This window comes from Mastacembelus armatus, chromosome 2, assembly GCF_900324485.2.
Source record: "Mastacembelus armatus chromosome 2, fMasArm1.2, whole genome shotgun sequence".
NCBI lineage: Eukaryota > Metazoa > Chordata > Actinopteri > Synbranchiformes > Mastacembelidae > Mastacembelus > Mastacembelus armatus.
In genome coordinates, this window is record NC_046634.1 from 6,564,729 (window position 1) to 6,578,776 (window position 14,048).

General features: G+C 39.2%; 1 protein-coding gene across 2 annotated transcripts; it reads right to left on the minus strand.

The window, feature by feature from the left end:
* Positions 1–4,174: 4,174 nt before the first annotated feature.
* On the minus strand, positions 4,175–10,517 carry pln2 (phospholamban 2). Of its 2 annotated transcripts, none has more exons than XM_026301703.1 (2): positions 10,424–10,517; positions 4,175–6,244 (listed from the first exon to the last, which is right to left on the minus strand). In XM_026301703.1, exon 2 carries the CDS (start codon positions 5,970–5,972, stop codon positions 5,811–5,813), a length of 162 nt encoding a protein of 53 aa, XP_026157488.1. In that variant the 5' UTR covers positions 5,973–6,244; positions 10,424–10,517; the 3' UTR covers positions 4,175–5,810. The 2 variants fall into 2 exon arrangements, with proteins under 2 accessions (XP_026157488.1, XP_026157489.1); XM_026301704.1 differs by having other exon boundaries at positions 4,175–6,241; positions 10,424–10,462.
* Between the last annotated feature and the right edge of the window lie 3,531 nt (positions 10,518–14,048).

Consider the following 14,048-nt stretch of genomic DNA (forward strand, 5'->3'; position numbering starts at 1 on the left):
ACAGTTTCCAAACTGCATGGCTCACTCTTCCTTTGAATAGAGACACATGAGGTTTGAGTGTTTACATCCTCTCTCATTGACACTACAGGGTCCATTCAGCAACAGACACTTTCAGATCTATTGCAGTATCAATCGATGCTCGTCTTCCTTAACAGAATCAGCTGAGGTTCAGGAAGTGCTTGTACAGTACTTCATTTGTTGCATTCATCGATCACACACTATTATAGACACACCTAAATATGATGCAATCCAATGCAATCCCACCACAGAAGACTGAATCAGCAGCTCTGTGACAGTCTCAGCAGATATGGACCGCCTTGTTGCTAGGCTGTTGTATTGGATTGCATTGGATTGTGGTGCGTTTCTATTTTTCATTTGGACAATGTAGATAATCATAAAAGCACATTTTGAGTGATATATTAAAAATCCTACTAAATACTGATATGGATATATAAATATTTATTTTACATTTCAGTTTATTTTTTCCTTGTTTTGAAAAACAAAACTCCATCTTCTTTGTATTGTGATGTTTAAAGGAATTGTGCCACACGAGATGATTCTTTTTACTTTCACCTAGTAAACAGAAAAACCTCTTTCAGCACATTATCAGTAAGTCTTCACACACACTTGACCATATATTATGGAGTTTCATACAAGCTTTCAGTCCTGCCAAATACACAAGGTCAACAGAATCAAATAAACCTTGGTTGTATATGTAAACATTCCTTTAATGAACTCCACTTTAATCTTGTAAATGTTGTACTATTCCTTTAATTTGGTGGCTGCAACATGGGGCCTGCAATAGGATGATCATTTAAAAAATATGATAATGTTAATTTAACAGTTTATGGAGTGAATGTCATGTTTAAATGTTTCCTTTATCTCATACTGTCTCAGTACAGTCTAGTTTCAGGGTTACAGATTTGATTTCATTACTGCGATATCCACATATGAAGCACATCTCCATGTTTTTTTCATTCTGTTTTCCTGTGATTCAAAGCTTGTATGTAATTCAAGTGAGCAGATTCTAGTGTGTGGAAATTAATATCAGTCCAGATGAAGATGATAGTCCAGCACATTTCCTAAAATGAGCTGAACTGTGTTGTTAAGGAATGAAACACCTCCTGAAACCAAGGTGAGACCGGACCTTTGGCAGGCATGTCTGTATTTGTGTCATATGGGAAAGATGGATAGTAAAAACTCTGCAGGAACCTTGTGTTTGTAGACTCATATCTTGTTGATTCCAGTCAGTTTCAGAGAGTAGCCTTATATCTATTAAACCAACAACATTAACAGTTTTTAATCTGTGTTTTCATAAAATACACAGAAAACCAAAATGGTGGCAGCCTGATGTTCCACTCTTCCATGTGACATAAATTGTGCATCATGACATTGAAGCTATAGTCATGCTGAATGTCATCACTGCTTATACAATATATGAAAGGGTTGATTTGTAAATATTTTTGCTGTAATATGATCAATTCTGGCGAAGTCAATGGACCAATAAAAACATGACGGTGCAGCCCTGCCACTGAACCACAGCTGGTTCATCCCTCCACACACACTGTGAAGATTAGACTTATTGAAACTATCGTGTTAAATATTGACATTTCAGCTTAGACATCTGCATCAGATAAGGCAAAAGTTTAGTTTCTACTTAGGTTTTCTTAATAATACATTTTCTCACAATCACATCTAATTTTACTGCCATTATTTTTATCTTTCTGTTGATTATTTCACTTGATGTGCAAAAATATCTAAAACCAGTGACTGTTTTCCCAGATAAAACTAAGAAGCACATCCTGGGTGACTAGCCTCTCTAACAGTGATAGTTAAAGGACCTTTCCAGTGATTTTACATGTGTACATCTATTCAATGCCAAGCTTACTATTGTGTCTTATGGTTCTGAATGTGTTTCCCAAGCAGCCATTGGTTTCTGTTTATTTCACTATAGTATAGAAGTCAACATGAACCATCTCAGCCCAAGGTCAGTTTGTTAGCTATCTTCAACAGGCTTTTCACAACCCTATAACAATTTGTCAAATGTGAAAACTCCATCTACTTCTAAAGGTCATGTGATATGAATAAAAGGATGGTGGAACTGGTTCTTCTGCACAGATGAATGAATAAGCATGTAAAAACACTGGTGCGGTTCTTTAGGATAAGTTCTGCTTACATGTTTGAAAGAATACCCCCAGTCTTGTTCTTATTTATATCCTGTAATTTGTGTATTTTCAACTGTATTCAGAACTGCAGGCATTGCTATCACTTGACCTGTCTATTATTACCCAGCTCTTGAAAATCTTGTATACTTTAAAAATTAATGGGCATTTATGAGAAAGTCAACTCTTGTTTCTCAGCATCTGACAGAGAGTTTGTTGTCCCAACACTGACATCAGCTAACCATCACTGAACCACAGAGACTGCAGCTTATTAAAACAGTTTGATTAGTCTGATTAGTTGATTTTATTTATTTATTTTTTTTTTTTTTTATGTGATGATATACTGACCAGGGCTCACTTCACTTTCAGCTCAGCTTTTTCCACACCTGCAGAAGATTGATGCATCTCTGCAGTTTACGACCTGAACTAAATAGAAAATGTGTCGCAGTTTGAATCTTGGCCTGAGCTGAAAGTGATTTGATATCACCCTTGTGATTTATTATTTAATGATGTCTGTCTTGCCATTTTGGAAGTACAGTTATATAACAATTAAAACAGTAACAATGTTTATTTCTATTTCTATATTCTGTTGTATGTTATGGAACAGTAAAATTATGATTGTGAGATAAAGCCTTCTGATATGCTTCTTTAATACGTCTGTTTGAGCACAATCTTCAACCTTCTGTGTTTTCTATCTGTCTGAGATGCAAACAGAATTGCCTACTCTGCTTTATGGAAATCATTAATGTAAATAATGCTGCTATTAAGGTTGGACAGTCACCATTTTACCACAGGCAAATACAGCATACATGCCGTTCACAGCATAGCTGTTACTGTATGTGTTGAAAAACCAAGTCTGCAAGTAAAGTGTTTAAGAAAGGTTGACTGACAACCAGGTACAGGTGATATGTCATTGCACTGGTTCACTAGTGTTGGTTTCTGGTTTATAAAAACCAGTGATAGAAATACCACAAATAATGCTACAGATGCACCTGACTCATGAACGTCAGCAAAAGACAAACGACCACATTAGAGCCGTATTAAGTCTTTAGTCACTTTATGTTGGAGGTGCCTTCAAATAGATCAGACTTTAATTGTAAAGGCTCTCAGTGTTTATTCTGACATTATATAATCTATAACAACGATTTATCAGGATATTCAGTTGAATAGTTGCCAGGTAGAAAACACATCATGGCACTCTGTGATTGGCAGTTCCCCTGTCTTTGGTGGCATTATATTAACCAATCAAATTTCTCCTTTTGGGATATGCTTAATTACATCAATTATGGCTTTTAGCTCGTAGAATAAAGTATTGTCACTACTGAACATAAACAGAAACTGTTCAGTGGCGAAGAGTGGAAGCTATTTGACCGATCAGTGAAGATTTGCAGAGGATTTAAGAACTTTTGTCTTGTGCTCTTCCCACATCAGGGCAAAGTGACTGGTAAGTCCGTTTTATTAATCAGTTGCAGCTGCTTCGTGATCTTTTGGGTTAATCCAGTAAATGATATATATATGTTTCTGTCTGTGAGATAATGGAGTTAATCAATGTATTGGTGCTGTACCTACTGTTTGTTTTTATAGTTGCATTTCAGTAACTAAGTTATAGAAATAAAGACATGGAAAGAGTCAGCTTTAGAATAAATTAACAGCAAGGAATAATGAATCAAACAAAAACACTAACAGTATCAACTTGCATGGTTTGCTTGTTTTGGCCACATGGGGGCAGTATAAACACTGTAACCACAACACTGACATACTAAAACCAAATACCCTGCTATGTTCACAGACCTGTTGCTAACTGTGTCCTGTTTCTGTTTGGGTATTAATTGTGCAAACCATGGGCCACCTGCACAATCTGTTTGCACACTCAGACTACCCAAGTTATCCTTTGAATTAATACCAGACTTGATATACAGAATATGCAGCTATCATTTTTCACACCTGGATCAGGAAAAAAAAACACTTAAGTTTATTATCATGTGATTTATTTGGTGTTTTTTATATTTTAACTGTGGCGTGGTACAATCAAAACATATGCAATTTTTACTCATTTAAGTACAATTTATGTTTTTACATTTTCAGTTATTGCAAATGTTGATAACCTGTTAACACTGGCCTCTCATATCAATGATAGCTTCCTTAATGAACTAAACTGCATTTATCAGACTGGTTTTAGATGTGTGCTGTGCATGTGTCCACAGTTTACATAGTGAATTGTACTATTGAAACTACTTCACACACTTGAAGGCCAACAGAATAATATCACATCTAATATTGTATTTATATATTGTCAACAAGAATGAATGACACTGTTTGAGTGTAAGGCCAGACATGACACGTGGTTGCCCTCAACTTACATGACAGTAATTATTTCAGAAACCAATAATCTTTTCATAACTTACATGTAAATTAGATTCCACAGAGGAAAAAAACCTTTGTCATAGAATTTGTCAAACTCATCCCAGTAAAGAAACATATAAGAATTCATTTAAATGGTTTATCTCAACTTTGTTTCAGAGAATGAATGTTTTATCTCTTAGTTTGGGATGACAGATTGTTCTAAATAATACAATACCCAGAAGCCTCAGCTGCCACTGCTATGGAGAAGCCAAAAGACATATGAACCAGAGCTGCAGTCAGTGAAAACCTCGTCATTGTAGCTCCTAAGGTATTGAATTTCATCAGATACTGAATTCACTTTCATCTTTAGCTAACACCCACTGCACATAACAGAATTTTAAACGGTGTAATTGATTTTTCTTACCAAAATACACCTTGATATCTTGTATTAATATGCACACAGGCTTTTACCTATCACATTTAAATATTTCCTGTCCCTATAGGCTGCAGAAGTGCTCCAGCTGTGAGGCACATAAAATGACTTCCTATTTGGCAACTGTGGTGGAAAAGATATGTCATGAGACATGTTTATTTAATTGATCTGTTCCTCAGAGATGGTGCCACCTGTTCACACATCCCAGTTATACCACTTTTTGCCCTATTTGGATTTTGAGGATGTGGTATCATCATAATGTCACTAATTTATGGCAAATGAAAGAAGAAGTCAAATTTCTAAATTTCGAGCAGGTTTCTTCAGGTGGTGGTGTCAGGGATCAACAGAGCTGACAGCAAAGGAAAGCAGAACAACAGTAATGTATTGATATTTCAGTGTTACATATCTATCATTATTTAAGAAAGACGTCATACAGTATGTCTTAAATGGAGAGAGCACGTCTCCTTTGTGAATCAACTTTAATCAGCACATTGTACTGTAAGAGTATTAATGTGAACGAGCAGCAGAGAGATATACACACACACAGTATGTCAGTGGAGTTTAAACAGTTGAAGACGGGTCACGTTTGATCATTCCCTTGAGGAGGAGCAGCTGATCTCTGATCGGCTCTCATAGAAACATCACCACTGAGCTCATGAACTGAGAGTTTGGCCATAGTTGGTTTCACATGGAGTCACATTACCCCCATGATCCTTCATTAAGGCTGTTGCCAAACAGGGTTAGGCTGATAAATGGGGATGATATTATTGTTTTCTTAGAAATTTGATCTGTGTGCTTCAGTAAAGGCCATATATCAGCCAAACCCTCTTCTACAATACAGCCTCGCCAAACTCTCTCTGGCTCTGCTGCTTTCAGCTGCTCAGCAGAACGATGATGTAAATAAGAAGCAGACAGATGAGGATGAGGGTGAAGTTGACGAACAGCTCCTGCAGGTTCCTCTTGGCTTGTGGATTCACCTCGATCTGAGATGCTCGGCGGATGGCCGACTTGGTCATGTGCTGAACACGCTCCATGACTTGGTTTTGATTTGCTGGATTATGTGAGGAGATGGTGATGGAGTGAGGCTGCTGGGCCTGCTTGGACTGAGAGGAGCAGGACTAATCTGGTCTGAGGAGGTGAACCTGCTGCTGGTAGTCTGTAGATGAGCTCAGGTCAGGTGATTTAGGCAACCTGGCCTGGTTCAGTCCTGGTTACACAGCAAGGGTCTTGTCTTGTCTTGTCTTCTCTTCTCTTCTCTTCTCTTCTCTTCTCTCCTCTTCTCTTCTCTCCTCTTCTCTTCTCTCTGCTGGTGACAGAGACAGAAACCATGACAGTAAGTGAAAACATAGTTCACAGTTCAGTTCACTAATGTGGCACCAGTGATCTTTTGATCTTTCTGGGTTGTGATCTTGTGTGACCTCTCTGCATTGCAGTGCATGTTGTGATGAGAACAGAGTAGCTCAGTGGTTTGGGCTGAGGTCTGGTGATGTGTCAGACTGGTAGAAGTAGCAATAACATGACTGGAGTCTGCACACAGAGAAAATGGGTAATATGATGTGGAGGAAGGAAAGATGCAAAGAAAGTGCAACTGATCTTTCATAATGTAACCTCCTCCTCCATATTATTATTTGTTTGCTCTCATAAAGAATAAAGTATCTATCTATCTATCTATCTATCTATCTATCTATCTATCTATCTATCTATCTATCTATCTATCTATCTATCTATCTATCTATCTATCTATCTATCTATCTATCTATCTATCTATCTATCTATCTATCTAATTGGCTGTATTAAATTATGACCTAAGAACATGCATGTGAGCAGAAATGTGATATGAATGAGCTCCACGGTGCAGTTGCAGGCTCTTCGCGCTCTTAAATCCCTTCTGTCATCTGATCGGGGACTTCACTCAGATCAGAGTCACTGTGACAAGGTGACCGTGCTTTTGCATTAGCGGCTTCCACAAACAGTGAACATCTTAACACTTGTTCGTCAGCTCTGCCAGGTTCTTCTCTATTTTAAGTTTAGAAGTGGCCTCTGGGGACATTGTTCTTCGCATTGTATGATCCAAAAAGAGAGAACAGCAGATGTTTAGGGTTGGATTCCTAGAGCTCTGTTATCAGGGATCACAGTATACAGTGTATCCTGTGTGCAAAGTTTAAAGTTTGTTTGAATGGTAGCACCACAGGAAAGTGTCTGTTGTGTGAAGCTATTAATTCTTTGACAGAGTTTATGATGCTAAAACTGACTATGCCATTTGTCTTTGTTGTAGTCTGTTTCTTTGCTGCAGTGCAGGATCAGTGCATGTCATTTTAGCCATTTGATGGCTTCAACACATTTATTTTTATCATTTCACTTTAGTTTCTTTCAACATGAATCTTCCTCTGAGTCGCACATTATCACTTCACATGCTAACACTTCTACTCACAGATTTTCTCATACCCCATGAGAGAACTCTGTTGCCCTAGAAGAGCATCAGTCTGCTCTGACACATCTTCTGACCTGACTGAAGTGTCTGCTCTGCCAGCAGGAGGATTTGTGCTTTAGATTTGATTTCTAAGACCCGAAGACTGACACAGCCTCTATGCATGAACAGTAAATGTCATGGTTTCATTCTTTTACAGTTTTAATTAGGTTGGAGGCAGAAAACATGTTAGCTGGTCCACCAAATGCTCTGGGTGGGAGAAGAGGTGGGACTGAGCTGTAATGGATTAGATGTTAATGAGTGAATATCTTGGGTGAAGACAGGCCTGAGTAAGACTGGACATACAAGTGACTGAATTCAACAGGTCAATCTATTGATCAAATAAGTCTGGAGTGAAAGGTGTTACAGCTTTACCAACTTTAGCAAATCACAAAGATCTTCAAACCCTATGTCACACTAAAGGAGGCTTTAAACTCCGAGCCTCCCCCAGACAGCAGCTCACAGTGGAGCTATCCAGAATCCACCTCTTGGGCCCTGAATCATTCAGCACCCCAGGTCATTAGACTTGATCATATTCATTTCCCTCTATCCTTCCTTTATTCTCCTGTCGAGTGAGAGGGATGAGCCTTTTTAGCATGTGGGCCTCTCCTGCCTGTGTGATACTGACAGCGTGTGAGTGACGGAGGCTGCACGTTATCCTCTGCTCGTCTCAACACATCAGCCATGTCATTATGTGTTGAATGCAGACTGTCAGTCATGGTGTGCCAGTAGACAGGCTGTCATTCTTCTCTGTGACTAGTGTGCACAGTAATCCTCCTTCTTACATTAGAAAAATGGAGAAAAACTTCTATGTTGACAGTAAATACAACCAGGCTTTTCCTCGAACTACTGACATCTGGGAGTCTGTGGGTCAGTGCTGCACACAGCACATACATCCCCTTGTATTATTCAACAAGCTGTCGCTGCTTCCCTCTTGTGTCTGTGTGCTTCTCACATCTCCCAGGAGCACACAGCTGTTTCTCTGGCAGAGACAGGCGGTGATTGGTTCATCCGTGGCGTGTCAGGCAGGCTGTGAGCTCACTGTGTCAGATGAAACACAGACTGCTTGAGCGTCAGCCATGAATCTAATGTCCTTGTTGGCAACTAATACCTTTCTCTCGAGGTAGATTATTGATCCATTTTAGAGATGTTAGGCATGTTTAATCAACAGGTGTCTCAGCCTGCAGCGGTCGGATCAGCCCTGACCAGACCTTAGAAACCTTTAGGTGATGTTAGACCCTTAATCCACATCAGGATCCCAGTGTTTTGTATGTTTGTCATAAGCTCAGGTTTCCACTGTTTGAATGTTTCTTACTGTATCTAAAGTGTTATATTTATTTAAGTTGTTTTGTACATAAATAATCATTTTAGCTTGATATTTTTAGTTACAGGTTTTTACTGTAACTAGAGATCACTGAGATCTGAAGGGAGAGCCAACTTATTCAATTTGACTTATTTAAATTTAATTGTAAATATGCCCTTAATTTCACTTTATTTCTGCTGTTACTTGACACACACATTAGTCTGTTGTTAAAATAGAACTTCTATTCATTGTGTACCTCACTTGTTTTCCATTTAACTCAGCCTTACTGTTTTACTGTGTGAGTCACTCAGCTTCTGTCTGAATGAAGTCTTATTTTTAGATGCTCATTATGTTAAAGTCCAAATGACTCTGTTCTGTTGAAAGGACCAAGTTGTTCTCTTACAACACAATCACCTGTTGTAAGCTGTTGCTGCCAGGAGCTAAATTCCTGCAGTGTGACGTGCTGATGTGAACAGAACTGAAATTTTTATCTGAGACCTAAGGACTGAAATTTTTCCATTCTGTTCGGAGAACTTGGTGTGTGTGTGTGTGTGTGTGTGTGTGTGTGTACTTTCAGATGTCCGTCATTCTGGGGTGTGAGTTTTATCAGTGAGTGTCAGCACCAGCAGCTGTCCTGAGGAGGAAATGCAGCTACACACAGATGTACAGGTACACACATACACACATGTACATACGGATGAATGAATACAGATTTTTACCACTTAGTATTGGCTTATTTTACTGTGCAGCAGCAGATTATAAGAGCTCGAGTAGTAAAATACAGGTAGGTTAGACAGATGACTGTGTTTTCTGATGCTGACACCTACTGTGTCATGGTAGGTGTCACCACAGCTGCTGGGTGCCAGATGTCCTTCCATCCAACAAAAAAAACAGATACTGTGTATTTAACATGAGCTATTGAAAATATATGACAGCAGCGAATAGCAGTCAAAGATTTTAACGTTTAACAACGTAACCCTGAGTGGAATAACAAGAGGTTCTGATTTTGTGCTTTTTGTTAGACAGGAGGTCACAGGGATGAATATCATTATGGTTTAGTTTGTTGTTCTAGTTCACACAGCAGAGGATTAATCCACACACTGTTCAATTTGAAAACTGATTCGATAATAAGTTTTAAAAAGTGTTAACAGATCTCAGTATTCTGTTAAATAATAATGGCTGCGTTCATCTTTTGCTTCTTCATATATATGTTTATTCAGAAGACACTGATTTAAAAAAGCCATTCATGAAATCGTGAGCTTTGGATGGGAATGGAAGAACTGGAAATGAGTGTTTATCCCTCTGGGAGGTTAAGCCCAGTTTCCATTGCCCCCTTTCTTCTCTTTTTGAGCTGTGTTTACTGAATGTGAGCAATGACTATTTTAATAAGAGGCACTGTAATAAGAGGTTCATGCAGTGCTCCTCTGTATCCTTACAATAAGACATATCCTCCTCCTACAGCGAGAGAAGTCATGTCCCACTAACTAGTTAAGTAACTGTCCGACTGACCAACTTGAAAGTCAGGGAGTCTTTGGGTGTTTCATATGAAAGCTTCTATTTTACCATCATTTAATGATGATGCTTTAAGTGCTCTAAGACCTGAGCATGCTTGTCTCATATACATCATCTGTTAACATCGTCACCTCACTTCTACCCTTCCAAAATGACATTAGCATGTAAGGATAGCTGTGTCTGAAAAGGATGATGGTTCTTACCTTTCGGATGAGAACAGAGCTGGTTGGAGTTGGAGAGAGAAATGTCAGATATGCAACGCTCTTCAAGGCTGTAAGCACAGTGAGAGAGAGAGAGAGGGAGAGAGAGAGAGAGAGAGAGAGAGAGAGAGAGAGGCAGGACATCCTGGAAAAGAATTTAGGAGAGTGGGGATACCAAGGTCAGCCCAGGTCTGGTGAATTATACATGCAAGTAGCCCGAACTGATAAGAGTCTGAATGCATTGAACATAATGTAGACAGTTTCTTAACTGTCAAAAAAAAAATCCACACCACCTCTCCAAGGTCTGGGACAGTATTTGTAAAAGGCTTCTAATATTTTTAAAAGTTCAAGTTTTTCTTGAACAGACTATGATAAAACAAAAATAAACTTTAAGACATTATTTGTCAGTGAAATGTTAACAGCTTTACCTAGTTAAACACTATGTTAATAATTTTGAGCTAAAGCAACAGCTATGATGGTGCATTATGCATACTGTCTTTACCAGTTAATTAAGAGCTCAAATTCTAAGACTAAGTTCTCCAGCAGATACAAAATTAATATAAAATAAGCCTGAACCTGAAGCACCACAGAAGCTCTGCTAGCCAGTAGGTGATTCGTTATAAAAAACAGCCTTAGAATCAAGAAGAAAAACCTAAGCAATACTTCATCGATACAATCAGAAAATAGCATTTGGATTTTTAATTATTTTAATTTTCAGTCAGATCGATTCTCCATTTTAATAGAGCAGAAAAACTAATTCTGATGGCTCAGGATCAGACAGCAGTATGGTCACTCACTGCTTTGCACTTCCTGTGGTGCTGGGGTGAACATGCTTAATATGAGGGGTGGGTCAGCATGTTTGAATTCTTCAGCCTATGTTTAATGCATCCATGACATGTTAGCTGGGAAGTGCCAGTGCATCACAGCAGACCGAGCCTGCAGTTTGGCCCACAATCAAAGATCACGCCTGGACTCCTCTATTGTCTTCATTATCCTGGCACCCTGAGAGACACTTGGCACACGCGTGGTGTGAACAGCTGATGGCAACTCTAAATATACAGTTTGGCCATGACCACACCTGTGAAGAGTCTGGGAATTGATCCTTTGGGATATTGTTGAAGAGGCAAGGACAAAATAATTTCCCACATAGCTTTGTTATCGACATTTGTTGAGTGTCACATAATAACATGCAAATATCTCATTTTTACTGCTGTCGAAGGATGAATGATGATTTATCTTGTCACGGTAACATTCATGAAAACCAACTGACATCATTATGAATATAGGTTTAAATGTTTTCTGGGTCTTTGGCAAAGGACGTCTGTGTATGTGTTTGAGTGTGTGAAGTCCTGGACTCCACTTTGAGAGAAATCAGAAGAGGCAAGAGATTCAAAAAACGTCCGGAAAAAATAAAAATAACCCCTCTGCTGTGGCCCAGAAAGCATTGCATCTGCCTTTATAAGGAGACTCTGCATGTAAACAGACTATCAGTCACGTAGTGTGCAGGCAGCTTTGTTGTTATTGCTGTTCACTGCTCCATACTGGATACACTCCTCATACAGTCGGAACAAATGGACAGGAGAATATTTCTTCACCTTCTTTTGTAGAGCATGAACATATTAAAGAAAACAGGCTATTGTGCTATTTCATAAACATGCCATGTGTTACAAACAATAAAAACAATGTCAGGGGACTAAAATGAATTGAAGTAAAACAATGATCCATGTACAGTACAATTGTTCTGGGGTTAGTATGTCTTTGGGCTAAAAGTGGCTCTAAAACGCTAACTGCTGGGACAGGTTGAGACAGGTGGTCTTATACAACTGAGCACTGACGTAAGACTAAGACTAATGATGTAAGACAAATGGTACAGTAGCAAGAAATGTAATGTTTAAAAAAAGACTATTTGAAAGGTCAGTTGTCTCCAAAGGGAGGAGGATTTCATCCAGGACATTTCCTTTTCTTTGTTTGCCTTTTAGCCATGCTAGCAGTCTGGCAACGCTGCTGGTTTGGCACGGACACCACTATAAAGTCTCTCAGCGAAAAATAACAAACACACTGAAAAATACCCCACCAAGAAAACTATTTTCTTTTTTTGTCTCAGGAACAGTTGAGGTCTGCAGCCTTACATGGTGAAATGCCAGACGATGTGGAACGAGAGAAACAATTCAACTGATACAGAAAACCACTGCAGGCCAGGGAAAACAGACAGTGCTTAGAGACAGGTGGGAACCTTTAGAGAACCTTTAGAGAACCTTTAGCACACTGTGGCTTTTCATATGGTACATTTTTGAAAATGAACATATTTGTATTTTGGATTCCTTGTGAGCAGCCCTTTGGCCAAAATATCATTGTGACACAATATATGTGTAATGAGTAATGTAATGTACGCTCAGGACAAACATGACACTTTCATGTTTTGTCTGTCAGAAGTTGTCACCAGTTGAACAGTGTGACATATTGTGTCTTTGGTGCACAACTTCAGTGATTAACAGCAAACGTCCACAAAATGTTGTCAGGATATGAAGTAAAGTTCTATTTGGATGAGAAACCAATGGGCAGTAGTTGCTGTTAAAATGAAGGATACAGTCGCCCTTTTAGGAAACTCTTCAGTATTAGGCCAGGCCCCTAGTGAGCAGATAATGTGCTATTACACAAGCCCCTGACATTTTTACGAACAAACGAGGTACGTGGCAACTTAAGAGCGAACGTAACAGCTGGTCCGCTGACAGCTGTTGGGCTGAGGACTGTGCAGGCAAATACAGCTCGAGGAAAACTCTTGATAATGGATGTTAAAAAAAGCAGAAATGTTTGGCTGTACATGTCTGTTGTTACTTCACAAAGGGAAGTGTTGAGGAAATGTTCACTAACAAACCCTACTCAGAGCTGTAATAAGGCATATTAACTGCTGATATTACCAGTGTTCATTATGCTCTTAGAGGCCTCCCTGTCATTTTGTTGATGTGACTGTCTAAATGATGTGTATTGCTTTTAAGATCGATGTATAGACACATAGATATTTGGGGGATGAGAGGGAGGGAGCGAACAGGATTTTAGGGATGTGGACAGACAGAGGGAGGGTTTGCCCCATCAGCTGTGTTTACTCTGGAAGAATTCCTGCTTCTCTTGGCAGCTTCACACACATTCTCCCCTTCTCTTTCTCCCTCTCTGTTCTCCAGATATAGCCAGCTATGTGGGGAAGTCTACAACTAGCTTGTCCACAGAGGCTTCTGTCTAAGAGCAGGCTTTATCTGATGTGAAATTCTGAGGCACAGCACCAGCCCGACATAACAGCTCCTCTGAAACCCACTTAAATGACATTAATGTGCTCTGAGAAGAATGTAGAATGTAGGGAGCATTAGATTCATGAAGAACCTTAGTTGGGTTAAAGGTTTGTTCAGACCATGTTGGGCATGTGAACGTTTAGCACCAATGTAGAGTCTACAAATGGAAAATACCGCTGATATATTTTACAGTTTATAATTTGACGCTGGGATTAGCTGCGGTAAAATCTTTGTTTCATCTCTGAACACGGTTACAAAAACATCCCCCGATGTTTTCGACAGCGACGGCTGCATTCGCCCTAACCTGATCACAGGCATGCTGCAATAGAAACACAACACAAACA